Source organism: Columba livia, chromosome 11, assembly GCF_036013475.1.
Source record: "Columba livia isolate bColLiv1 breed racing homer chromosome 11, bColLiv1.pat.W.v2, whole genome shotgun sequence".
Lineage (NCBI taxonomy): Eukaryota > Metazoa > Chordata > Aves > Columbiformes > Columbidae > Columba > Columba livia.
The window spans coordinates 10,464,401-10,491,004 of record NC_088612.1 but is presented as its reverse complement, the minus strand read 5'-3'; the positions used below and the strand labels follow the sequence as shown (position 1 = coordinate 10,491,004).

The following is a 26,604-nucleotide window of genomic DNA, read 5'->3' as shown; positions in this document are numbered from 1 at the left end:
AGAACAAATCCCTCCCTGGGAGTAAAAATGCTTCAAACAAACAAAAACAAATCAATTTTTGTCTGTTTATTCTGTACAAAAGAACAATTTACAAAATAGAGTTGTGTTTTTTAATCAAATATTATATATATGATCTGTCCCTACACAAAAATAGTTATAGAGGCAAAACCAATTACAGTAGCTTAGACTTGAGATTTTACTGTTTTTTTCCAGCAGGCTTATTCATCAAATTTCTGTGTGTTCACACGGCTGTCTGACCTATTTCACCACAACTGGGAATTTTTTCCATGTTGTGGTACCAGTCTTAGTCCACAACAGTAAAATGTCAACAGCTGCTTAAATCAACTTTGAAAAGCCTTGTCTTGTTTGTACTTCAGAATTTGTTTAAACTTGTAACAGGTTTGTTTCTACACACAAAAATATGGAAACTATTTTGACAGTGATGCCTGATATGCTTCATTTAAAAGAAAAACATATTTACTAATGATCTCTTTTTTATTTTTTAAACTTCTTTATTTCTAGAGATGTCATCAACTGGATTTATGTTTATAAAGATAAAAGCCACTAAAAATAGGATGTTAACACTGGCACAAATACCCTTATTGGCAATGTTTCTTTATAGAGACTGAGACTTTTTAGCAAAAACTCACAGCAGGCTTGTAATTCTGTACCACAAGATGTCTGGCAGCTCTGGGCTTGCTCAGGTATTTCCCCGCAGAGTCTGGTGGCAAAAGCAGTTTTTATTCTTCAAGATATTCCAGCACCTTGCTACTGAAACAGAGGATGAGACTTCCTCTTCGGACATTTATGCAGATAATTATAATGAAACGTTCCTCCAATGTTAAAATAATTTATTACTAAGTTATCTGACAGCAGTGGCCCAAGTGTCATTTGTGGGGAGACTGGGAAGGACCCATCCTGGAGGGATGCAGCTTCCTTCAGGGTGATCGGCTGGCACCAAGTACTGGTCCCACTCATGCCTTTAACAGAAAAAGCCATGTTTGAGAGAAGAGCTGGTATCAGTTTGGTAACAAGATTTATTATACACTCACATTACGTATTTTTTCCATACTGATCAATACACAACTTGCTGTAAATTGTACTCTGAAACTTGTTTTTCCAAACACAAACATGAAAATTACATGTACTGTTATATTAAATAGAATGGTAATGCATGGAAGTGCACTCTGCCTCAGGTGGGCATCTGCTGAGTACAACTCTACCAAGCTAGAAGCTTGATCCTTAGCTGAAAAAACAGGAGAATTCATTGCATAACCATATTTGGAAGCTTACAAACCAAATGAGACTAATTTTATAAAGCAAACAAACAATACTTGTCAGCTTTGGTAATAAAATAAAGACTTTGATTTTACCTGATCTGGATGAGAGCTGCTACAGAATGCTCCGCCTGTAGGTAATAGTCTCGGAAGGGCTGCAATAGATGGGCTAGAGGAAATTCATCTGTTAAAACACAAACACAGAAATTGTTCAATAAATCAGAGACACTGTTGATTCTAGAAAGTCTTAGAAGCCCCAAATTTGCCAACTCATTTGCTGCTCCCCAGCTATAACTTGAAATCTCTTCGCTATATATATTAAAGACTATTTACATGTTTTGCACGTCTCCTCATCCTTAGAGCTGTCAGAGGCAAGACAAGCAAAACTTTTCCTTCCTCCATCCCCTAAACAAGAACATATGGACACTGAAGCTTTACAGACTAGTCGTACTTACCACATCACCAGACTAAAGCATCTGTTGGGTGCTGGAAGTCTTCAATCTATTCTGTTTATTCTCACTTCAGCTTAATCTACAGCCTCTTCTTGCAAAACATTACGAAACTGGCTTGAGATACACTACGGTCTACGCTGAAGAGCTAAACAGTTTCTTACATCACATTTCAAGAGTACACTACATTTATCCCAGCTTTTCCTTAGACCATTAGTTACTCCAGGGGATTATTTCTTTCTCAACTATTTTCATGCCTGCATTTTAAACCCAGTGTCTATGAGATGGGGGAGTGTTGTGGAAAAATCTGTCATGCAGAATTTACCTGGGTCCCCAAACAGCTTGGAATCAATTTCAAGTTTCTGCTGCAGTAGTTTTTCCCTTTCCTTCTTCTGCTTCTTTTCCATTTCTCTCTTCCTTTCCTCCTCCTGTTCTCCCTCCAACATTACTCTCAGTGCTCTCTCCTCCGCCTCATACAGCTCTGTGCGATTTTTGAGCAGCGTTTTGAGACTCTCCACCTGATTTTCAAATGCTTCGTCTGCTGAGGGGGGTGGACAAACACCTAAAAAGAAGGAGAATTAATTTAAAATTTTCAAATTCAGAAGGGGCTCTGTTATCAGATGAGACAGGGGAGCTGGCAAAATCTCAGAGGAAGATGAGCTTGGCCTTGGTGAAAACCATGTTACTGGAATAATTCTTCTATCAAAAAAGAGATTGGAAACGTACGAATGCAACCACTGTATTCAGTGTTTTATAGCTCTTCTTGCACAACAGTGTAACTAAAATCACTAATAAAGAAACATTTTTTTCAAGCTGTACTTTGCTAGTCAGCACAAGGCAGGTTCATCATCTTATTTCCTGTGTGTGCAATTAAAAAAGTCTGGTAAAACCCTCACAACCAACCTTTCCTGCCAGCGGCCTCTTTTCTCAGTTTCCGAAGCTTTTCTAATGCATGCAGGATGTCCACCATCCTCTTTGTGTCTGCTTGCTTCTTCCGTACTTCAGACAAGACACTATCAGCCGCAGCTTTAAGTTCTTGTTCCTATAAAAGAAAGAATAAACCAGACAGGACATGAGATATCCCACATAGACAAGAAAAAGTTGCATCAAAAAGATGAGCAAAGCACTGGAGGTCAGATTATCTTCCTAGTAACACAGCTGTAGCAAATAAGTCAAACATCCCGCCTTGCCTTTTTATAAAAAAGCTGAAATGCCACAGACTTCAGAAAACAAAACAAAAATGCTGAGCTACTCACAAATTTGGGCCAAATAGCTTATGAATTCATAAAGCCTCATAACCTTTAACCACTGAAAGTTAGGAAAAACATAGGATAAACCATCCTGATTGTAAAGCTCAGGAATTAAAGATCATTAATACAGCACAAATTCAACACAAAACCTTTTTCAACAGCTGTTCCGTACCAGCCCAGCAACAAACCTCAAAGGGCAGCGCTTCAGCCAACAGCCAACACAAAGGTGCCTACAGCACTTCCCAGCAAGAGTGACTTGGGGTGGCTTGTTTGTTTTTCCTGCTTTAGAGTTGTTTCACCTCCTGGTGAGCCCGAAGAACTTGCAAACAAGCACCTTTACAAGGATGCAGGCTTAGAGCTACCAAAACAGTATATCATTCTGCTTGGGAGAAATCCTCAAGATCATCAAGTCCAACCGTAACCTAACTCTAGCACTAAACCATATCCCTATGAACCTTGTCTGAACACCTTTTAAACCCCTCCAGGGCTGGGGACTCCACCACTTCCCTGGGCAGCCCCTTCCAATGAATTTGTTCCTGAGTGTTGGCAGCTGCAGGGTGGCTGTGGCCAGCATGGGGCAGGCTGGCAGCTCAGGACCAGCGAGGAAAACCTCCACCCGCAACCGAGAGCTCAGCAAGTGCTTAAACCCCAACTACCCAGGTGAGAAGGTGAGCAAAGCAGAGGTGCCCACCGAGGCTCTTAAGGAAACAGTGGGGCTGCAGGCCTTGCAAACATCATGTCCCCAAGCAAACCGAACCCACGCAGCACCCAGGTGGCACCGAGGGGGCAAAGGCAGGTGTCAGCCAGGAGAGGCTGGATGAGGCCGTACCCGGTTCTTCTCCTCCACCTCCTGGATGCACTTGGCTCTCCACTGGTCGATCTTGGCCTCCCGCTCGGCGGCCCGGGCCGCCGCCTCCTCCTTGGCCGCTTTGGCTTCTTGCTTCCTCCGCTGCAGGCGCAGTCTCCTCTTCCTCGCCCTCTCCGCCTTCCTCCGCAGCGCCTCCCGGTAGCCGGGCTCCCCCAGGGGCCGCACGATCTCCCGCAGCTCCTGCCGCGCCGCCTCCGCCTCGTCCCGCACCTCGGCCCAGCCCGACTCGTCCCCCTCGGCCTCCCGCCGCCTCAGGGCCCGGCAGAGCGCGGCCAAGCGCGCCACCGGCCGCAGGGCCCGCACCGCCAGCTCCCGGGCGCTGCTGGGGCTGGCGGCGGCGGGAGGCGGCGGGGGTGGCTGCGGAGCGGCGCGGCAGCCGCCCAGGAACTGCGACAGCCACAGCTCGTCCTGCTGCCGCTGCGCCGCCGCCGCCTCCTCCTCAGCGAGCGGCCGCGGCGGGAACGGAGGAGCCGCCGGGAAGTAGGAGCCGCCGCCCGGCGGGAAGCGCGGCGCCGCGTCGCCCTCAGGCCCGGCCGGCGGCAGCGGCGGTAGGAGGAAGGGAGGGGGCGCCGCCGCCGCGAAGGGGCCCGGGCGGGCAGTGGGGCCGGGGAAAGGAGCGGGGGGAGGCGGGAAGGGCCGGAACGGCGGCGGCGGGAAGCGGCCGGCGAAGGGAGGCGGCTGCGCCATGTTGGCGCTTCAGCCCGCCACAGCCGCCGGCAGCGCCCCCTGGCGGCCTGGAGGACCTGCCGCCGCCCGGCCCCGCAGGTTCATACGGCTCCATTTAAAAAAAAACACACAAACAAAAAAACAAATTCCAAAGACCCGTAAAATTTAAAATTGCGGGGGATGAGGTCAGGGATGACAACTCTCCACTGCTCGAATATTCGCTTTGTTTTATTCAAACGCCAGAGGTGAAGTACAAACTGTAGTTAAACGGCATTTTGTTTCCTTAAAAAGTTCTTGGTTACATTTGTTCCAAACAACTTTCAAAACTAAGTTGTTGAAGGTTTCACCTAGTATGTTATTTATTTCTTTTTTAAATCCATAAAAAAAAAAAATTGAATTAAAGGATTCAGAATTAAAAGCAGTTATATGTTTTTCACTCTACAAAAAGGAAAGTAAGGATGCAGTTACAGATAGTCCACCACAAATTCCCATTTTGAGGGGACTAAGCTTCTCCTAGGAATATCCTCAACTCAAAATGCAGCTTTTTCTGAACCATTAGTGGGGCATTTAACCTGAACAAAACCCACCCTGAAATCCTAAGGGAAGTATCTGTTGAATCTGGCTACAAGTGCAGGTCATGCTGCTTCGAGGTAAAAACACGAGTATTACGTAAAATTTACATGACAAAATATTAACAACAAAAATAGGGTGCAATCCTTTCCTGTCCTAAAGCATCCACTAGACTGAAAAGAATGATTAAAGTTTTATTTAAATGGCTTGAATTTAAATTTTAAAAAGTCCACGTATCACTGAAGGACAAAACAAAGGTGTAAGCGACAAGTTTAATTCCTGAAACAAATCAAAACCATACAGGTCCTTAAGTGTTTGTTTTACAAAGACTTTCCTAAAGGATTAAATTCATTTTGGTGTAGAACAGAAGGAGGGTTGTTTTGTGGTGAGACTAAAAATCAAAGACGAAACCACAAGATGCAAGACTAGCATTTGAGAATATAACTTAAAAAGCACGGTGTCATGTGAACAATCACTACTGATTACATCAAAAAATATTATACATTTACTTCTTTCATCTCTTAACATTATAAGATAGGTTGGGCAAATACCTGGCACCAAAAAACTGATGCATGATAGTTCCGTTGAACAAAATGTACTATATTAGAACATTAATATTTAAGAATTTGTGTTGACTTCTCTTCCCAATTCCAATGACTTACGGCTTCCTGGAATCTTGTTTACCCTTCCAGAAAAAATCAGCACATTACTGACTTCACCTTCTTCCACGGTATTCAAGGTGACTGAAACTTACTCCTAAGGGAGAGGTGAAGAATAGGATATTATTTGATATTGCATTCAAATTACTGTAACAAACTAGTGTCACATTTTAGCAAAATCTCCCAGCAGTGTCAAAGCGTGTTGCAGTTTTCCCAAAACCCCCTTGCAAGGATTTCCTCCCCGCCATGTAACAAGTCACTCCAGCACCCATCAGGCTTGACCTGAACATAAAACCCCCTGTGAGTCATATCAGGAGCTATTAATAATAGTTTATTCACCCTCTACTAATGATTAATCTAGATTTCCCATTTGTAGAGTAACATTATTGTAAAATCTAACTATCGGCAGCGCCTGCATTGCTGGTTTAGTTTCCAGAAAGAGCAATCTGGGTGCTGCTCTATTTGCTATACATTTTAATTGAACAAGTGTAATATACAATTCATTTTTGAACATTATGCCATCCCAGTCCACACAATGTCCATCCAATAAATCAAGGTGGTGTTGCAATAAAAGACACGATCTGATTTATATCTAATCAAGTTTCCCATCACGAGATAGATCCAATGAATCAGGCTGAAGCCAGAGGCAATCGCAAGGAAATAACCAAGTGCGCTTTTATGCGGGCGAGCGTTCTGACAGTATTTAATGGTTTGCAGCATCTGCTTGCCGAGGCCAGCCTTCCTCCTCAACGCCAGAGTCATACTCTTCTTCAGATGAATCTTTAGTGGGAGCCCTATAATTAAAACGAACGGATCAGATCCTTTAGAAATGGAGGGAAAGAACTGAGTTTCCACAGCTTCAGGTAAACGTGTCACCCGCAAATGTTCCAGCCGTTAAAACCACCTTCTGATCTGAAGATGGTTCTGTGCACATTTACACTATGACCAGTACACAAGTTTCAGTACCGAAAATTCAAAAGGCTACTGAAGTCAGTTAAATAATTTAATTAGCAAATTTTAAATTTCCAGCCAACATGAATGCTGGCGCTCTACAAAATCACTTAAATCGACTACCACGAAGAGCAATAACTTTCCACTCCAGCCATCCCCTTTGAGACGCAGGGTGTGCGGGGCCAAGCTTCAGCACACAGATAATACAAAAAGTCACTCAAAAAAAGTTGGTGGGGTGGAAACCAAGCCAGAGCTCCTAAATTTCAGACCTGTGTTTTTAACCTGACCCATCCCCTCTCAACTCCATCCTTTGTTCACTAAAATTATTTTTTTTAAACCAGATTTGTCCAGTGCTATCAGCATCCAACCGTGTCATTACCATAACACACAATCTTTACAACATTAAATCCATTATTTAACAAGAGTTCAGCAAATCAATGATGTACCTTTGTGCCTCTCCACTGCTGCAAGAGCAATGGAGAACAAAACTGCAGCAGCCTGCAGCTCGCATTAAAAAGCAAACCAAACAAAAATAAACCTACCTCAGTGGTAGAAAGTAGGAGGAGGAAGGAAAAAGTTCTGTTTCAGAAATTTCAGTGCAGTCACAATTAAGCTTCAGATTTTTACTGTTAACTTATGAGGCTTATAATTTACTTCTGTTTCTACAGGTATATACACACACAAAAGGCTTAAAGTAACTTCATATATGTTTATTTTTAAATTTATATTTAAAAACTAAACAATACAAACCCAAAGTCTCTAGAACAGAATATGCACTAATTCAGCTGTGTACAGTATACAGAGAATCGGATCCTTTTTAGGTTTTGTGCATGGTTTTGGGTTTATACACTTGTTCCTATAGCAAGCATCAGAATCCCTGACATTACTCATCTGCTCTGATACTTCCACTATGATTTTACCTAATGTATCCTGGCTCTTTTTTGCCTTCTACAACATCTTTGTCAACTTCCACGCATACAATGTCAGAATTGGGCACTTCAAACATGGGCTCCAGCAACAGCTTTTCCTACAAGAAAATAAAGGAGGAAAAATAATAATGTTTCTGCCTGCCATCTTCTACATAACAATGTGATTAGCAAGTGATTTTCAGAGCTAGAGGGTTTTCTTGGAAAAAAATCTGAAAACCACATTTTTAAGAGATTAATTGTATCCATATAAGACCCAGAACTCATTGTCACGATTATGTCCATACACAAACAAACACAGGTAGCTTTATTTACTCATTATGAGACTTAATTTACTCACCATTATAGATCGAAGACCTCTTGCTCCAGTTTTTCTGTCCAGGGCCAGTCTGGCTATAGCCTTCAATGCATCTTCAGTTACATTTAACTCACACTACATAGAGAAAAATGATAAATTTAGTTAATTATTTCATTTATAATACAGTGCATTGAGCGTGAGAGCGCGTTACTGAAAATAACAAACAGTAGTGATTTACTTGTCACAATCCAGACTGTTTAACATTTAAGGAACATATATAAAGCTGCAGCTACACTTTGCTTTTTATTAACATCACCAGTATTGACGATGCCCATTTACCTACATCATCTATAAGTACCCCCTATAGTACGTGAAGTGGCTCTTGATGACTATCAGGCAAGGTCATGAACGTTTATTTGAACGTTAACATGAAAAGCAGCTCAGCTACTTCCACATTACTCGTCCCACGAGGACAGTTCACCAATCTAAACCAGTCAGATTTAATGAGTTTGCTTACTGTTTTTCAGAGTGAGGTGCACGTGTGGTGGGAAGAAGCGATTTCCATTGATGTTTTAGATCACTTTAATACTGTTTATAAGCAAGAATAATGAAGAGTCACCAAATAAAAATTCAAACCTTATCCATGCTGAAGAGCGCCTGGTATTGAGGAACCACAGCATTTCGTGGCTCAGTGAGAATCCGTACGAGGGTTTTCTCATCGAGGCTGTGCAGGGGAACCACAACAGGCAAACGTCCCACGAACTCCGGGATCATGCCAAACTCAATGAGATCTCTGGCTTCCACGTGACGCAGCAAACGATCCTTTTCTTCGATATCTTCATGTGGATTAGACTCTCCACTTATATTAGCGAGATCAGCTGCTGCTGCAGCCCTTCTGCCTTTTCCCATATTAGCAGGGGTCCCAAATCCCAGATACTGCAAAACAAATACGCTTACAGAACTATCATAGTTAGGTTTTCTTTATGTAACTAAATCATGTTCCATATGCATTAAAACATCTGGAGTAACTGATGATGTCATTACATGTTAATTCAAGCTCAATAAATTACTCGTAATAAAGGCAGTCCCCTTGCACACAATTGGTTTCTTACAGCATTTAATTCCCTCAGTAAAGTATCAATACATCAGGCTAAGAGCAAGTTTTTCTTAAAATAAAAATGGTTAGTAACATGTCCTGATAAGTTCACAAATAACAGTGACACTAAAAAGGGCTCTTTAGAAGCAAAGTAAATGCATGCAAATACACTTACATGGAAAAGCTACATGAATTACTAGAAAGAGTCATTTGGATTTCAGTCACTCCTTTGATTTTAGAAACAGGGTGCACATTTTGTCAGAATGCTGCAGCCAAAAGAACTGAGTCCCCAGACATTTATTTATGAAATAGTGAACTGCATGACTAGGTATTTTAAGATGGTTAAAGCTCTTAACAACATTTGCTCAAACTCTCTGAGGATCAACAGTAAAAGCTTTTTTCTATTGACATCTAAAGGTTTTCTCAGTTTCACCCCTGATACACTCCCACTGAAACAGATCCTATTAAAATTACTAGAACTGTTTCTCATATTCTGTTTTTAAGAAGCACAGGACACGATAACAGTGTAAAAAGTTCACCAAGGAAATACAGACAGCAAGTCCTCTACCAAGAGCTTTCAAATTTTTTCCCCTATTTTTTTCCTATTTGCACATGCTAAAACTTACTGTGCAGAAGCAGAGACCACTGCAAGCTACTAACAACACGTTTGTTCTTTGCTGCCTTTCTTAGACTTGACCTCAAATTCCCAGACAACAGATGGAAAACCACTGCTCTACAAACAAACTTAGCAGACTTACAAATATACCAAGACCTTTAGGAGTCAGTACGGTGAGCAGTAATTAAGATAATGATTTTTCAGTTCAAATACAGCCTGATGCACTCACTTTTTCATTTTTTCTCCTGCTGATAATTCTGTCAAGACCATTGAAAGCACCAGAAGCTACAAAGAGAATGTTCGTTGTGTCAACCTGCACCGTTTCTCCACGAAGTTTACGAGAATTTTTTTCTGGAACGTTTACTATTGTGCCTTCTAGTAATTTTAACAAGCCCTAAGAAGGAAAGAAGAAATCAGCAAAATAAAATTCTACTATATAGCATCACAAAATGTGGCACACCATACTCCGCATATTTTCACAGATGTACTTACATTTTTGCTCCCTTATGCCTTTACAGTAAGTGTCTAAATCAATCAGTTTTCCATACAAGACAATCCCACTCAACAGACGAAAATCACACACAAGCCACACTTAGTAATGAGTCGCTTTAAAAGTTTTGTCAAAATAGAAAACGTTATCTTATCTATTCTTGCCTACATTATGCAACTTGTTATCTGAATGCTGCAAAGACATTTTTCAATTAAAATGTTTCTATGAAGGAGTCTTGAGTTGCTTTTGAGCTGCTTCTTTTTACAATGAAGACAGATGCGAGTTTCAAAAGTTAATAATTAAGGAAGTGAAGAATTATGACCCTCTATAGTCCTATGCTATTTGCCATATGACAGGATGATATGTAGCCTTGATGGGCTGTTTGCTTACGAAATGAAATTACTCCACAGAAGTACGTACTTGTTGAACACCTTCTCCTCCGACATCCCGTAACTGATGAATACCAGGAACGCTGCCGATCTTATCTACTTCATCCAGAAAAACAATTCCTGTGGTTACAGAAAATGGATTGAAGGAAGACTCCACTTTTTACGAGAAGCAAGAACTTACACACAAGATAGAACAATTTAAGACAGCAGCAGCCTATTCTACTTCCATACTCTAGATTACAAAAATGCACATAATCCTGTCCAACTACGGACAAGAACAAAAACTACAAGATACGCTTAGACTCTCTTCAGGTTTAATATTTCTGATTTAAAGTGTTAAAATTCAGGTACATGCAACAGGAATATAAATTAAAGAGATACTGGTGGTCTCACAGTTTAGAGCACTGAGGCGAGATTTTAACAGAATCTATGAATGAATTCAGGAAATATATCGTAAAAAGTTTACCTTGCTGAGCTTTTTCTACATTGTAGTTGGCATCTTGCAGCAGTTTCGCAATGACAGATTCAATGTCTTCACCAACATAGCCAGCTTGAGTCAGGGTGGTACAATCACAGATAGCAAAAGGTACATCCAGGCATTTTGCTAGAGTCTGAGCCAGCAAGGTTTTACCTGATCAAATAAAACCTGTATGTTATAACCACCATATATTTCTCTAAAGCACGCAAACTCAAGTATTTACCATAGTGCCATCATCACCATTACTAGACATTTTGAATGCCAGTGTGTTCATATATTAATTTAAGAATATTTTCCAGACCAGTTAGTTTTCATAAAGGATGTTTTCTACCTTGGCAAGCTGTATTTCTGAATTCGACTAATAGTACACTTTTGAGGCAGCTTGAAATGAATACAGAATCACAAATAAAATGCCACACAATATAAAAACCAGAATATAAGTATTTGCATAGATTAAAGTTTAAATAAATCAGTAGTCCTTTGCAGCTACTCAGGGGCAGTACAAAGTCCAATTGCTCCTGCTTGGAAGTTGGGGAGAAATTGTATTAAAATATTATTCAGTGAGCATTTTCCCAAAATGGTCTGCAAAACACTACCACTTCAGTACAAACTCTCCTACTTCTTATGAACATACAAATATAATTTCTCTTTTAACCCTCCTGCAACTGATCTGTCCCAGAGGTGAAACAACACTTTCTAACTGCAGCATTTGTGTTTGCCATTCAAAGCGGAGAAACTTCAAATTCATTTTACTTCAGCTTAGTGAAAGTTACATCTTTTCAGCAGCCAGAAAACAGAAGCATTAAAAAAAAGCAGCAAACCACATGAATAGACCTCCCTTCCTTTTCAAAGCCATTTAGCTCAGTCTGTTACTATGGCATGAAAGCACAAAAAATCCCAGTCTGGAATTCAGTTTAGCTTTTTATAAAGCAAATTGGAATAATCACAAAAGAGGGGGAAAAAAAAAAATAATCACTCACTAACAATCAATTCTAATAAAAATCTGACACCTACAAAAACATACAGCTGTATACCTGATCCAGTTGGTCCAAGCAGCAAAATATTACTTTTTTCAAGTTTTATGTCATCATTGGGTGAATCTAGCACTTCTCCGCCCCGTTTTTCTTGAGGTATCTGCTGGTTCATTTGTTGCTGCATCGATGCCCCTAAAGCGTTACCATGTGGGCTGATTCCAGCAATCTGCAGTAGTTCTGAAGAGAACAATCACAGAACTGTTTGAGCACTGTTACCTTAAATACACAATAAAAACACGGTTCTTCTCTTTTGCTCTGCAAACCTACAGTTCTACCTGTACAGAAGTTTACAGATAGGACTGCAACAGAAATATCACACAGTTATTACAATAATATGAGTTCCAATTGTATTTTTGCACAAGCATATAATTGCATATATGAAAATAATTTCCAGTGGTACTGTGGATTATCTAAAAGTACTCCTCTACATTAAAAACAAGGTAAATTTTCAGTTCTAAAATCAACTCAACTGTCATTTTTTTAACACATGAGGAAAAATAAACCCAAACTGTTGAACTCTGATGAAAAAGTACAAGAACTGGTGAACTATAACAAGTACCAAAGCAATGCACAGGTCTGCTCTCAAGACTTAAAGACTTGTCTTAGTTCAGTTGCTACAAGTTTTGTCTCTACACATGGATACGGAAACTAGGCTGGATTTTCTTCTTTCAGAACACCACTTTTAATTGGCTCGTAGGGCAGGTTTTGAAGGTTTGAAGAAGTGTAACTGGGACCACAAATTGATCTCCACTAGACTAAGAAGTAGTTCAATAGCCAGGGAGAGTTCAGTAGACTGAAAATAAACGTAACTGACATCACTCGGACCAAAAAACCAAAAAAATAGCAGCATTCTGAGGTTCAAGGTGACAGTGCCTTTCAAGAGTACAAATACCCTGCAGAAAACCACTGCAAAACTTCCTTTATTATCTACCTCACATCATATTCTGTATGGCATTACTAATATAATAATACCTCAGATCTAAGTAAAAAAAAAAAAAAAAATTCAATTTCACTTGGTCTCCTGAGAATAATTCTAAGGACAAATACTTATTTAACCAACTTCATAAAAGGTATTTTTACTATTTATCTGCTCTCCACCTAGAGCTAGATAAATAGTCAAATCCTAGTCATTTCAGTTAAAAACACACTCAATGCCATCAATTAAATTTACTTGCAGAAGAAAAGCAATCAGCATTTCAAACTGGTGGTCACTAAAGACTATTCTACATTAACATCAAAAGAGAAGATATTGCAGAGGAGGACATGAGGAGAGAGTTCACTTACTTGTAAATCTGTACTCATCCTCCCGTCTTCTGATTTCTAATTCTAAGAGAGAGGATGAAAACAGTAATAAAAAATAAGTTTATAAAAGCTTAGAAATTCTCCACCTCTTGCCCTCTTCTGAATACATCTCATCACTGTGTATGAATGTATTTCTGACAAGAAATCCCCCCATGAATTAGTCTTTATTGCTGTCAAAATTAATCCAAAACACTATGTGCGTGCTTTTAAAATGACAGCAAGCTTTCTTCTACTTAAAACAGTAACTATCTATTACCTCTTAAGATTTTAATTTTAAAACTACTTACAGAAGGGGAAAAAATTGGTATAATTTTGTTTTGAAAAGTCTTCCTTAAACTCTCACATTTATATGTGAGTGTTACAATGTAACATTTCACATATTTCATTATGTCCATTAGGAACATTCACTGTCAGTCCCTCTGGATGTGCAGCACCAATTTATCTTTCTGGGGAGGGTCAGGAACTTCCCTGTGCCAGGGACACAACTGCTCTCCTCACTACCAGAACAGGGCTACTAATGTTTCCCCCTCAGTTAAAATGCTTCTTTATATAAATTAAAAACAAACCAAAGAAGTTTTCTGTTTGCTTAGTGTACTATTTATTGCAAGATAGAACAAAACACCTTAAAAAAAAAAATATCAAGGCTTGAATCAGAGACAGTAACTTAATCCTACTTCTAAAAATAAATTAGATCAACATAGCTACACACTTACTCAGTAGCAAAAGTACTGCCAAGAGTAACTCCATCTATACCTGACAGACATGGAACAATACAGATGGTGACCAGTGCCAACCACAGCAAGCAGGGTTAGAAAGGCAGCTATTAGTCAAATACACTCTGCAAAATATTGTCTTCATCACCTGCATTGTTGCTTGCAGATTAAGCAACAGATTTACGGTTAAGCAGTAAGTGAGATTAGAAAGAAAAATTTCAGAGGCTCATTTTATAAAGGAAAATACCTAATAATATGTCAGTAAAAAATGCTAAACGTTTAATACAGTAGGCAATACCCATAAACCTTCTGGATTACTATTCAAATAAATCACAGAAGTTCACATACAGTAAAAATTAAACAGAAATTCTTTTAGATCATTTCAATTATAGAAAATCTAGTGTCAAGGCAAAACCCCTCAGGTTTCCTAAATTAGGGGCCTGAAATGTTAAGTTTTATTTGACCAGAAAAAATACCAAACATCACACAAACCTCTTGGTGTCAAAGAAGTCTGCTTTTCAACTTCTGCTTGCTGCCTCAAGTTGGCTGGAATATTATTGTAGATCCTCTTGTAATGATTGTACACAGCAACTGAAAGCACCTTCTTGGCAAAACACTGACCAACAACATATTTGTCGAGGTAGTTATAAATCTGAAAAAATAAGTCAATCTTAGTAACACTTCTAAATCACCTTGCAGCAGAAAAAAACACTATATTGTGCCAAAGATGGACTTTAGTCTAAACCCACCATTATAGAACTGAGAAACAGAACCTAACATCTAAAATACAAAATATATTCAGTAAGTTTACTTAAAAACATGGTGCTTACACAGTCATATTCTGTCCATCAGTCCTCCCCTACTAATATTTAAACCCCTTGTCACTGTCCCCCAAATTTGTAAGAAGAAATTTCAAAAATATTTAATTTCTTAAATGAAGCCTATCCAGGAGCCACATGCAGCTACAGAAACTATTACAGCCCAGGAGGAGCTGAGAAACACAACAAGCTCCCTCATTGTCCAGGAGGGGGAAACCAAATTACTTAAGATGGGTCAGGGCCACAAGGGCATCGGCCACAAGGGCATCAGCCACTGGTCTTGCCCAACAAAAGGTTCTGCAGCTACAGAAGGCAACTGCTGACATAAGGGTGCAGAATTTGAGGCCACAGAAGGAAATAAAAAGATACTACAGTTGGTGACAATTGACGTTAAGCTCAGGGTCACAAGTGAAAAAATTAAAGGTACTGGACTTCGTCACAAGACAAAGCCAGAGGAAAACAAGCCCAGCTACTTTTATTGGATCTATTTGTTCCCTTTATTAGTGCTCTGCTGTCAAAGGTTTAATCTTGAGCTAATCGTCTTTGTTGCTCTGTCACAGGAGGCAGTTATGCACCTGATGCAGATTAAAAAGTAAAGCGTTTCACCATTCTGTAAACGCAAGGGAACGCTGGGCTGAAATGAAGAGCTGTACCTTTTTCGGTGGAGGCGGCGGCTTCTGCTGGAATGCCAGTTTCACAGCTTCTGCTGCTGACTCAGGCTCTTTAATGATGCTCTTTTTTGTGTCTGCCTCTGACAGCACAACAAAAAAATGGTGACACTTCTCACACTTCACAAAACGGGTGGAAGCTGCAGAAAAAGCAAAACAAAACAGTAAAAGGAATTGCTCAAACAGCATTAATTCAACTGCCTGAATTTGTCATACCCAAGACAAGCAGCTGTGAGACAGCACAGCCACCTCTGTGCTTATACAACACTTTCCCTTCTTGCACCTTAGAAGCTTTAAAAGCAATTATTTGCCTATGAAATTTGACATAGGAGAAACATAATTTGCCCAAAAAGTCACAACAAAGGGTAGCAACCAAACAAGTGACTAAAACACAAAAATCTATTTAGTAATTATTCAGCAGTACTATGCTTGGAAGAGGAAATGGCATCTCAGAGCGATGCAAAATCAATGAGGGCTTCTCATTATGCAGGACTGATTTGTAACTGCCAAACTAGCAGAAACAAAAAACATGATCAGGGACAGACAGCTGTGGTGGCTCCTGCTCTCCATGTCCCACAGGCTGGGAACACCATTGGAGCGAGGTGGTCCCTTCGGCCGAGGACACAGAGCGCAGCGGTGTCACACTAAGGGCTCATCCCAACTGCAGGCGGCTGTGGTATGATCAGGACTTTGATGTTTTGCCAGATCTTTTGCTTATTTATTTGTACTGCCAAGAGTAGAACAAATTTCTTTCAAATTCCAAAAGCTGAACCCTCCTGCCACTGACCTGGTGAACTCTGCCTCAAGAAATCATGTTATCTGCAAAGATTGGTTTCAAATGCCTCCAAACTAGAACTTGCACTACTTTTTTTTCCTCCCCTGCTTTGGAAAAGCAAAGTTGAAATAATAGCAAATAAACAGTAGAGAAGAATAAATTTATAATTAAAAATAAATATTTTCTGACCATATTAATATGCAAATCATGTACAATAGGACTGCTTTCAAGTAAAGATATTAGTAAATGTATTAAATTAAAAGTAAATGTAGCAAAACAACCACGTGAAAAACTTCAAAGTGAAAACTTCTGATATAATAAAAAAGTTTTTTTGGAAAATGGCTTGAACACAGTAGTCCCAGCTGATTTTAATAACAGCCTCTAGCAATAAACAAGCTGCTTATTTATAACTTGTTGCTGCCTCCCATATAGCTGGCATCAGCAAAAGGGGAGTGGGTGGGTTTTCTTAATATTAAACACAACTTACCACTGGTAAGACAGACCAGCAGACTATTTTAACAATATAGCACATAATACTGTAACGATCACAGCTCTATTAACTCTACTCAAAAGAAAATTTGTACTAAGAGCTGGAAAGTTCTCCCAGCAACATTCCAAGTTACTGTTATCAGCCTGATAATAGGAACGCAAAGGAGAACTGTTTGCATGTACTTCTCTTACCTAACTTTTATTTAGCAACAATATTTTAAGGAAAAAACACCCAAAACTTTCTCCCAATGCCCACCCAAAACACCTCTGATATTCTTAATGACCACAGTGTCTGTTCTATTTCCTTGTACAATGCTAATAGTGAGAGTTACTAGGATGGAATAGCCAGGAGAATACTTGGCCCCTTTACAGGTCCATAGGAATGGTTAAATAAAAATAAACAAAGAGCAAGCTATAAGAACAGTATTGTGCATCTTTAAAACATCATTCACTGAGGAAAAAAAAATACAGTGTAGAGCACACTTTTATGAATTACTCTAACCAGCACAGAAGGAGGTTATTAATAGGAGATCTTCCTAATTTTCAGCAAGACAAATAGGGTCCGTGGTTAGAGAAACTCTGATGTATGGGGTGCCCTGGGGAGGAGGCTCGACTATCAAAACACAGCTGTGAAACCAGCCAGTTTCTACCATCCACACAGCAAGTGGAAAAATAATCAGTATGAGTATCATCAGAACACAACCACTGGAGAAGTTGGCTCCAAAATGCAAGGAAATATAGTTTAAGTACAGCTATCTCCCTGACACTGAGCATTCAAAATTGCAAACAACATTGCTATTCTTAAATACTAGCATGTTTTCATGTGTTTTTTTAGCAAACAGATAACAGCACAGCAAAGAGCCTTCATGTCAAATTAACTCACTGTCATTAAGAGGTGTGCAAATATTTACAGTGTGGTAAAATGCAAGTCGGGTGTTGGTTTTGATTCAGGCGACATTAGCACAGAGGCTGCGTTTGCAAAGAGACTTTTCTAAAGTCTGCATGAGCTGACCTTGCCAAAGAGAAATGCCGGGTTTTTACAATACATGCAGGAATCCAAAACAATTGGAGGATTAATCTTAAAAACACTTGTAGGGCTGACATAACGGGCTACTAGTAAGCTGCTATAAGGCGTAAAGTCATGAGGAAAAAGGGCAGGGAAGCTCCTTGCTTGGGAGGACGGAACTAACCCCACGGCATCAGGTGGAGACAGTACAACAGCACCTGGTTATGGCTTCTCATCTCAACCAGCTTTCGAGCTATTGGATTTCACTCCACATCTTATTTCACTCAAAACAAAACTCTCCTCACAGCCCAAAATAATACAGGAGCTGTTGAGAAAGTATGTTGAAGCAAAATTCCTTTTGGTCTGTGTTATATTTTTCCTTAATTGTTAATTACTGGAAAACCATTGCCAAGCAAACCCTCATGCAAGATTTGTGGTTGCAAAGTGAAGCCCCATTAAAACAAAATCCACTGAAAAACCAGCCTGTCACACTGCCACTCAACAGCAATTAACTTACTAATAAGCGTGGCTTTTATTCAGTATTTTGTTTCCCTACATGTCTCAAAATGACTGAAAAATATTCAAAAACTGAAACAAATGCTAATTGCATATTTTTCTTTGGCTTTAGATATTTACTTAAGGCTCTGCATTTCTGTAATTCAAAGCAGAACTGAGCGAATTCGTCATTTTCCCCTAACTAAGCAACATCACAGGCTTACTGGAAACATCAAGTGACAGCATGTTTAATATGAACAGCAACCCATTCATTTTGGGAAGAACAGGACAGATTTTTTAAATTATTATGAGTTTTTGTTTCCTTTTTAAAAACATTTTAAAGATAATTAGAACTTAGCTCTTCTGTTTCCCAGCTGCTTTATATTCTACAATTTGTTCAGGAAGCAGCACGCTAAAATTAACAGACTAGACCAAAAAGACACAGGTCCAGAGAAAACCCGACTGTGACTCACAGAAATTAGGACAAGTGCAATATTTGGTTTCATTTTTTTCAAGTTAGCAATTAACAGAAAACTGATGACTACTTTGTCAGGATAAACAAAAACACCTCACCTGCTCTACACTGTTATTTGGAGTCACTGTGCTTAGTTTGAACTAGTAACACATTTCATTTATAGACTGTAAAACCCTAACACGCAGAACATGCAAGGATGAGAAAAGTAGATATATTCAATTACCCACAAGCAGACTTCCTCGTATTTTGACTTTCATGCTTCTGACAAATCTGACCAGCTGCAACACTGTTTTTAGAAGCAAAAAGTGGTTTTCCAGTCCCAAGCTCTTTACGGCACCCGCACGATTCTGACGTTGTGATTCAAGCGTGGTATCACGACTTGTGAAGTTGACATTGCCTACACTAGACATTTACTCCCATAATTTAAGAACAAGCTCTCTTCCTAAGAATTATAAATGGTTAAAGATTCCTAGCAACACTAACAATACATTAAATCACATCTCTGCTTTGTAGGGATACGCAGCGATTGTTCCAATTCGGGGCAATGCTTGAACGGTATTTCCACATAAAAACCACAAACTCCAGTAACAAGGGCAGCAAACACACCAGGGAAATGAGAGAGTTTCAAACTTGTCTGCTCATTAATCATCTGATAAGAAGGTAAATGAGGTTAAAAATCCTTCTACTGTTTTCAACCACACGTAGTCCAGGAGAGGCCACAATACTGAACACCACACAAGACTGGATTTCTAGTTCCATCAACTAGTGCCAGATTTTTCAGAAAACCTCACAGCCTATAGTTTCAAACAAAAAAAAATATACTTATTATTTCTGGAAATAGTAGCTGAGGACCAATCCTTCCCTCTAACATAAAAAAATATATTGTTATTCTAGAATTGTCTTGTGATTCATGATGCTTAGCATTTTTATTAAATAGTATTTTATACAAGTAGCAGCTAATAATAGCACGTCCACTCATTTTCACCAACTGTGATATTAACTGTTGAACAACTTTATGCTGCCCTTGTCTTAAGCTTCTCATTGCACAAGTCTGATTATGACTTGATCCTTCCTCTTCTAGCCCCACCAAACCAAAAACTGATATTCGCTTTCTGACAAGTATTTTCTAGGCTGGTCTCACTAGCACTGAAATAAGGAGAAATGTCTTCAAGTCTGACAGAACCTGAAGTACAACTGGCATTAATCTGGACTGTACTTCAACACAACATTGTCATTGCTGCTGGACACCTGGCATCTGATATATTTTGAATTTTGTATTTGGACTTTGCTGCCTCCTATTTGGAATATAGTATGGACTTGACTTCATCATAGAAGACTGTGCCAGTAAGCCTTTTGTCACATACTAATTCCTCTGCTGAATAAGCGCTTTGGTTATAGTACATGCAGGATTAAAGTTTTATTATTTAGTAAACAAAGGACAGACATTACAAACATACATACGTGTATCAATATGGTGCAGAAATAAATATCAGTAGTTTAAAATGACATTAATTATGTGAGTACCTCTTTCACTGCATAAAATGTAATGAACTATTTTAAAACTGCATATTCACAGTTACAGTCCAAATGCCACTACCATATTGGGGTCCGCCACACATCATAGGAATTTCACAAATATATCCACAGAAACAATCCACGCTTACGCCATGGCCAAACTAAGTATAACAAGATTTTGTACACTATGTAATTATTTGAAATTCTAGGCAGACAAACTTGGCTAGCAGGACTACATTAGATCACAAATATAATCACATTTGTGGCTACATATAAAAGAAAATATTAATTTGAACTTACACACAAAGGTCTCCACATGTGTGCACAAGTCCCCACACTTCGGGCAGCGCAGTTGGTTCCCTCCTTTCCCAGAGCTTCCAGCGCTTGACTTCTTACCACCCCCCTCGCTGACAGACTTCTAAAAAAGATTTCCAGACAATTAGCCCCAAACAATGGAGCTGCTACATTCTGCATTTAGCAGTGTGGTCATGGAATCCAGTGATGTGAATATTGCAACAGCTGAATGACAAAACTACAGTCAAGATTTTTTTAAAGGCTTTGAAAACTTGAAGCAACACAATATAAATATTTTTGAGTGCGCACACATCTGCATTTCCCAGGTTGGCCAGTTTTGGAGACCGGTGGAAGAGGCATCCCATATCTCCATTAGAACTGTTTGACTGTCACTAGAACAGTCACAACCTGAATTGCATGAAGAATGTTTAAAGAGTGTCTTTCAATGTAATTAATTCTAATCCCAGAGAAGAAAACAAATCATACTTATAGAGTAATTTGATTATCGCAAAACTGCGTTGATTCTAAGGGTTTCTGAAGCCACAGCTCTTCTCCCATCCTTGACAGATGCTAATCTGGCAGACGGCTGTAGGGTAGGTTGGGCCTATAAAACAAGCATCTCAGAAATGGCTCGGAAATATTTTATTTTTTACTTCTAATGCAGAGTTCCCTGACAGAGACCTTCTCATCTTTCCCTGTGTTATCCTGTTTAGTGGTGTTCAAGGTTAACATTTTTTAAACCTATATCCACTCTGTGCCTTTGTACTTTGATTAATAATAAAAGCTCTTATATTTTAACAAACGGCGAAGACCTCTCTTCCCTTTTCTAAAATAGTTACCCATTTTTTAAACCCTGCTTGCCCACTCAGTTCTCCTCGCAACCCTTCTCAAGAAAAGACGACTGCTAAAAATGTTTTATCTTCTCTATTTTTTTTATGTTTAATCTGAACCTTCAGAACACAGCTGAGTCACCTGGACAGTTTCTCAGACATCACAACACACCACACAAAGGCAAAGTAAGTGCCTGTGAACTCTCAAAATCTTATTTGCTGACTAAAGAGCAGATTTATTCTCAGGTAATCATTTATCTAAAGAAGCTGTTTATTAACTATAATTCTAGAGAAAGGCTAGGACAAAAATAGATTACAATTTACCAACAAGAATAGAGCTGGTCTCACAAACTTGTCTTGCTTAATGCAACTACCAAGTCAGTGCTGAAAACAAACATTTTAAAATGTACTCACTACTTCAATAGCAGGCTATCGAAGGAGAATAGTTCCAGTCACTCTTCTTTCCTGAGATGCTAAAACCTTTTGTGGATTTAATAACATTCTACAAAGTTTTCAAGTGTCCCTTCACGCTAGGCAAAAAGATTTATAAAACTGGAAAAGCGTTATAGGATGTTTATACGTTTTTTCTGCCAACAAATTCACAATCCAATTTATTTTTTCTTCACTGCCAGTTGTAGTGATTTGAAGGACCAGAAATGTCAAGAGTCAGTAAACATTTTAAGAAGATTCTGATTTTAAGTGAGGAAAAAAATATTCTAAAAAATATTTAAGAAATATTCAATATAAACTATTGAAAAACCTAATGCACAGAGATTACCTTGCTTCCATCTCCAGAACCATCCTTGCTTGTACCATCCTTTGATGCAAAATATGCTGGTGTTTCCGAAAAGTTTCTAAGAGGAATTCGTCTTAGGGAACATGTTCCAAAAGTCCCAAGTTTTCCTAAGACAGGGATGCGTGTACGACCACAAGTAATACCTACAATCAACCGAAAACATGAAAATAAAAAAATAATTTCATTAACCATTCCACTTTGGGGAAAATTTTGCTGGTGCTACACCAGATAACAAAGCTACCTCGTTAGCAGCTGACCACAACATACCCTAGTTGTTGCTATGTGCTGAATGCACGCAACTTCTATATATTGTTTCATATTTTCATCCAACTCTTTAGGGACAACACTAAAGAACCAAACCAATGTCTTCCATAAAGTAATATGTTTAAAACATAATATCTATGTATATGATAAGTACCCAAATCCTGTATGTCAATTAAAACCACTCTAGTTCTAATCCTGATGCCACCAAACCCAACTGATTTACATTAAATGGAACTCAAAGGCTGCAGTAACAGAACTCTGAACACCCCAAGTTTCAGCTATTTAAAATCAATTAGTTTCACCACCTTAGCGTTCATCTCATCAAAAGCTGTCTGGATTGTCCACAACCAATGCAGAAGTAATTCCAGGCCCTCTACCTTCAGGCAATTCAGAGCCCATTCTGTCACGCATCAGGAAACTTCCCAGTTACGAAACAGATCCTCAAAACGATAAAAACAATCATCATCCAGGACTTATTGTGAAATAATTTAACCTTTGAAGAGAGAGACCTTTGAAGTGTCTCCTTATTAGGCAAAAATGACCCAAGATGTGTCTCAGACTCACGGACTGCACATCTGGATTTGGCTTTCACTTGTGAACTCTACTAAAAACTAGTTTCCAGGAATTTGAGGTAATGCTTGATAAAAAGGTTGTCCTGAGGAAAATTTAAAAGTAGTGTCATATTTGGCATACGCTGACAGGCACAAGTAAATTCAGTGTAATGTTTGTTGAAACAGCTTATTGCCAACATGAAAAAAAAAAACCCAACCCTCATTGAGAAACTCAACAGCCTTCTCCTCTTCTTGCAACAGCAGCAGGGTTACATTTCATGACGAGGGATGATGTGAATCAAGAAATGTCATGCTTGTGATTTCAACATCTCTCACCACAGACAAGAGCTTGGAATCCGCATTCCATATCTCTCATTTAAAGTGGCAAATTTCTCCCCTGCTTTATGTTTTTTTTTCCAAGGAGTTTGGATTAGCATGTTAAGAAATTATGGGAGGCTCCTTTACACCTTATTAACCTTTAATGGATACTTGAGGAAGGAAATATTGACTTTTGGGACAAGCTTTAAATATTTTGAAAGAATCTATTGCCCAAAAAAGTGACAGGGAGACTGTGACAAGAGAAATCTCCTGTCTGTCTCACATAACACTTGACCAACTAAACTGATCCATGCACTAAAACACTCTCAAGTTTGTACCAACCAGCAAGAGCAAACAAGTACCTGGCAGAAGACATAACCTGTTACAACAATGAAAATGCACCTAAAGATTATTTTTTTTAAGGAACTTTCATGGAAAGCTGATGCATTTATAATCTTCTTAGTCTGTATCTGTGTTTTAGTCTCATTTGTTCTTTTAGATATCCTTTTTAAATCTGACCAAAAAAATACAAATTTTGAAAAAGATAACGCTAAAGTTAATTCAGAATGTTACTTGCTTTAAAGTTTATTGTTTCGATGGGTTTACATGAGGCCAGACACACTGGAGTCGAAAGTGCCAGTTTAAGCCTTTCGGCACAAGTGACATCAGAGATGTAAACGCAAAGTCAACTGCAATGAGTTAACTCGCCTCTTGAAGGCAATAAATCATCTCAGACTCGTCAGGCTATTGCTGAGGGCACAATCACTCAAAATCTTGCTGGAAATGTGGCAGCAGCAGAGACTGTCAGCACAATTTGGGGGTGGTCTGTCTTTCGCTAAAACCAGCACATGGTACCACAACTATCACTCCTCACAAGAATGTGATGAAAAGGACAAAAGTAGTAAAAACGTAACTGCCTCCCTGTGCTTCAACTTCCAGCAAGTGGTTTCCACAGCCTCGCCTTCCGAGCTAGTTGGAAATAATTACTTTTTGCTAACTGAGCTCAAGTCTTTACGAGAAATATTTCAAGTCCAGGTTGCGAAAAGGCAGGATCCTAATGAGTCAGCTAATTAAGGTCACTTACTAGCACTGCAGGGTAACACACACAGGACAACTGCTGCAGAAAATCGCTCCTGTTGAAATAAACTCTATTCTCGCGTTACATTTCCCAAAAGGTACTCCAGTGCGGGCTAATTTTCCAGAACTTCGCACCATGTAATACTGCCCTGACGTGCCACCGGCCACCCGCTCCCAGCCCGCAGGGTGACACTAGCAAAAGATTAATAGAAGGAAAAAAACAACAAAACCCGAACCCTTATCGCAGTGCTGCAGCGCGGAGCTGCGGGCGGGCTCGGCTCCCGGCGGCTCCCCGCTCACAGCGCCCAGGCGGTCACCGGGACCCCCGGCGGGAGGGCCGCGGGGCGCTGACAGCCGCGCGACGGCCGGAGGGAGCGGGGTTCCCCCTCAGGAAGGCGGAAGGGGCCGGCGCGCTGCGGCCCTGTGAGGGCCCCGGGACGGCAGGGCCCGACCCCACCGGGGAGCAGCGTCGCGGCGCAGACGGCGGTTACCTCTCCGCGCGGAGGGCAGCGTGGAGCCCAGGAGGCGGGCGGCGGCGGCGCAGCTGTGGCAGGCGGACATGGTGCGGCCGCGGGCCCGGCCCGCTCCCCCCCCGCCGCCGGACTAGGCCTCGCTGGCGGCGGAGCTGCGCGCCCCACCCGCGCCGTAAACACCCCCTCCCCCTGGCGCCTCAGTGACGGCAGCGCGCTGCCGCCCGCCGTCACCGCGCACACGGCGCGGACTACAGCTCCCAGCGGGCATTGCGCGGGGGGCTCGCCGCCGCTAGCGCTGCTGTCGCGCGGGGCTTCATGGGAAATGTAGTCCTAAGCAGCACTAAGGCCACATGCCCCGCCGCAATGCATCATGGGAAGGGTAGTCCGGGCAGCTTCCGCTCCTCAGGGGCTCCCTCAGGCTCCTCCTTACACAGGTACTTCAGGTGATTCCTGCCTTTTGATTCTGCTTCCCAAATGCCACATGAGAAAAATATTTCCGTGGGATCCCAGAAATAATCTTTCAGAAAGCCTTTTGTGACAAATCAAACTAAAACAGCAGCCGAAAACTTTAGGCAAAATGAAGCAATTTCGTGCAAGAGATGAAAGCAATGCCATGCCTGACAGGGGGTCTTCAGGCAGGGAATAATATCTGTAAATATAAATATTATTTAATCAAATATATTATTTAGACATGTGGAAAATACACTTACAGCTGACAGGTAACAACTATGGGCCTGTTTCCTTCAACTCCTGTTTGTCAGGTATCAATTAAATGGAGCTAATTGGTCCCAGCTAGTGTTTAAGGGATGACTCAGAGACGGGAGCCCCACACCTGCCCCTCTCCTCAATTAACCCCAGCTGCCCTGCAGCAAACACGATCAGACCACACCAACACACATCAGAACACTGCGTGTCGCTTTTAATTTGGGTGAAACTCCGGCTGGATTCTAACGCTTGTAAAATACAGGTGTGACACCCCCACCTACAGCCGGCCACCTGCCCCTCTCGTTCTGATCTCATTAAATCCGCCGCTGTGTTTCCCTTCGGGAGCGATCTGGCGGAGCCAGGCGGGCAGAGCACGCTGGGCTCAGGACGCACATCCACAGAAGGGGTTTTTTGCTTTGCAATTGCACTTCACGAAAGCAAGGAGAGAACTTATGAAAAGTGATTTAACTGCTAACTTCTGTATGTGCAAAAGGCAGGCTTTTTGGTTTAACTTACCTCTAACTTACCTCCTACAACTACCTCTTTCTAACTTACCTCCTACAACTCGGTTTTTGGCATAACCTTGAATTTACCGTTTTTTAAATGTATTTTGCTTCATGAACCGTATTTTGTACTAGATGAAGAAGTACTGCACAACACCCGGATCAAGGGAGCTGTATAAAGCCTACTACGTTAAAAGTAAGACGCCAGCTTGAGCACATCCCGTTTCACTCACTAGTGCTTTCACTGAAAGCGCTCAAGATTTCTCCCATATAAATATATTTTTAAAAATGACACTCTCCCGGTGGATAGCAGTGGAGTGGCAGGTCACAGTGACGCCTGCGCCAAGAAGAGCAGCGGCAGAGAGCGGAATAAAGCACCGCCAAAGAGCTGCCGTGTCCTTTTTCTTAAGTTTAAAATCAATTATTTAAGAGACTGCTGCTTCTCGCTCGGCCGGATCCCCGACGCTCCCGCCTCAGGGGCGCTAATGGCGGCCGTGGGCCCTCACAGCCCGCCGACCAA

General features: G+C 40.6%; 2 protein-coding genes and 1 long non-coding RNA gene across 4 annotated transcripts; 1 reads left to right on the top strand and 2 right to left on the bottom strand.

The window, feature by feature from the left end:
- Positions 1-51: 51 nt before the first annotated feature.
- Positions 52-4,670, bottom strand: PDCD7 (programmed cell death 7). The gene is made up of 5 exons (XM_005500931.3): positions 3,806-4,670; positions 2,630-2,768; positions 2,052-2,288; positions 1,374-1,461; positions 52-980 (listed from the first exon to the last, which is right to left on the bottom strand). Exons 1-5 carry the CDS (start codon positions 4,529-4,531, stop codon positions 863-865), a joined length of 1,308 nt encoding a protein of 435 aa, XP_005500988.2. The 5' UTR covers positions 4,532-4,670; the 3' UTR covers positions 52-862.
- LOC135580573 (uncharacterized) lies at positions 4,254-9,014 on the top strand. The gene is made up of 2 exons (XR_010475431.1): positions 4,254-4,392; positions 8,442-9,014. It is a non-coding gene; the product is annotated as an uncharacterized LOC135580573 (long non-coding RNA).
- Positions 4,721-25,059, bottom strand: CLPX (caseinolytic mitochondrial matrix peptidase chaperone subunit X). 2 transcript variants are annotated; one of them, XM_065076731.1, is made up of 14 exons: positions 24,895-25,059; positions 22,176-22,336; positions 20,574-20,691; positions 15,504-15,658; positions 14,525-14,684; positions 13,302-13,343; positions 12,018-12,194; positions 10,972-11,136; positions 10,537-10,625; positions 9,856-10,020; positions 8,551-8,850; positions 7,957-8,049; positions 7,611-7,717; positions 4,721-6,533 (listed from the first exon to the last, which is right to left on the bottom strand). In XM_065076731.1, the coding sequence occupies exons 1-14, from the start codon at positions 24,962-24,964 to the stop codon at positions 6,443-6,445; spliced, it is 1,893 nt and encodes a 630-aa protein (XP_064932803.1). In that variant the 5' UTR covers positions 24,965-25,059; the 3' UTR covers positions 4,721-6,442. The 2 variants fall into 2 exon arrangements, with proteins under 2 accessions (XP_064932803.1, XP_064932804.1); XM_065076732.1 differs by lacking the exon at positions 13,302-13,343.
- Positions 25,060-26,604: the final 1,545 nt, after the last annotated feature.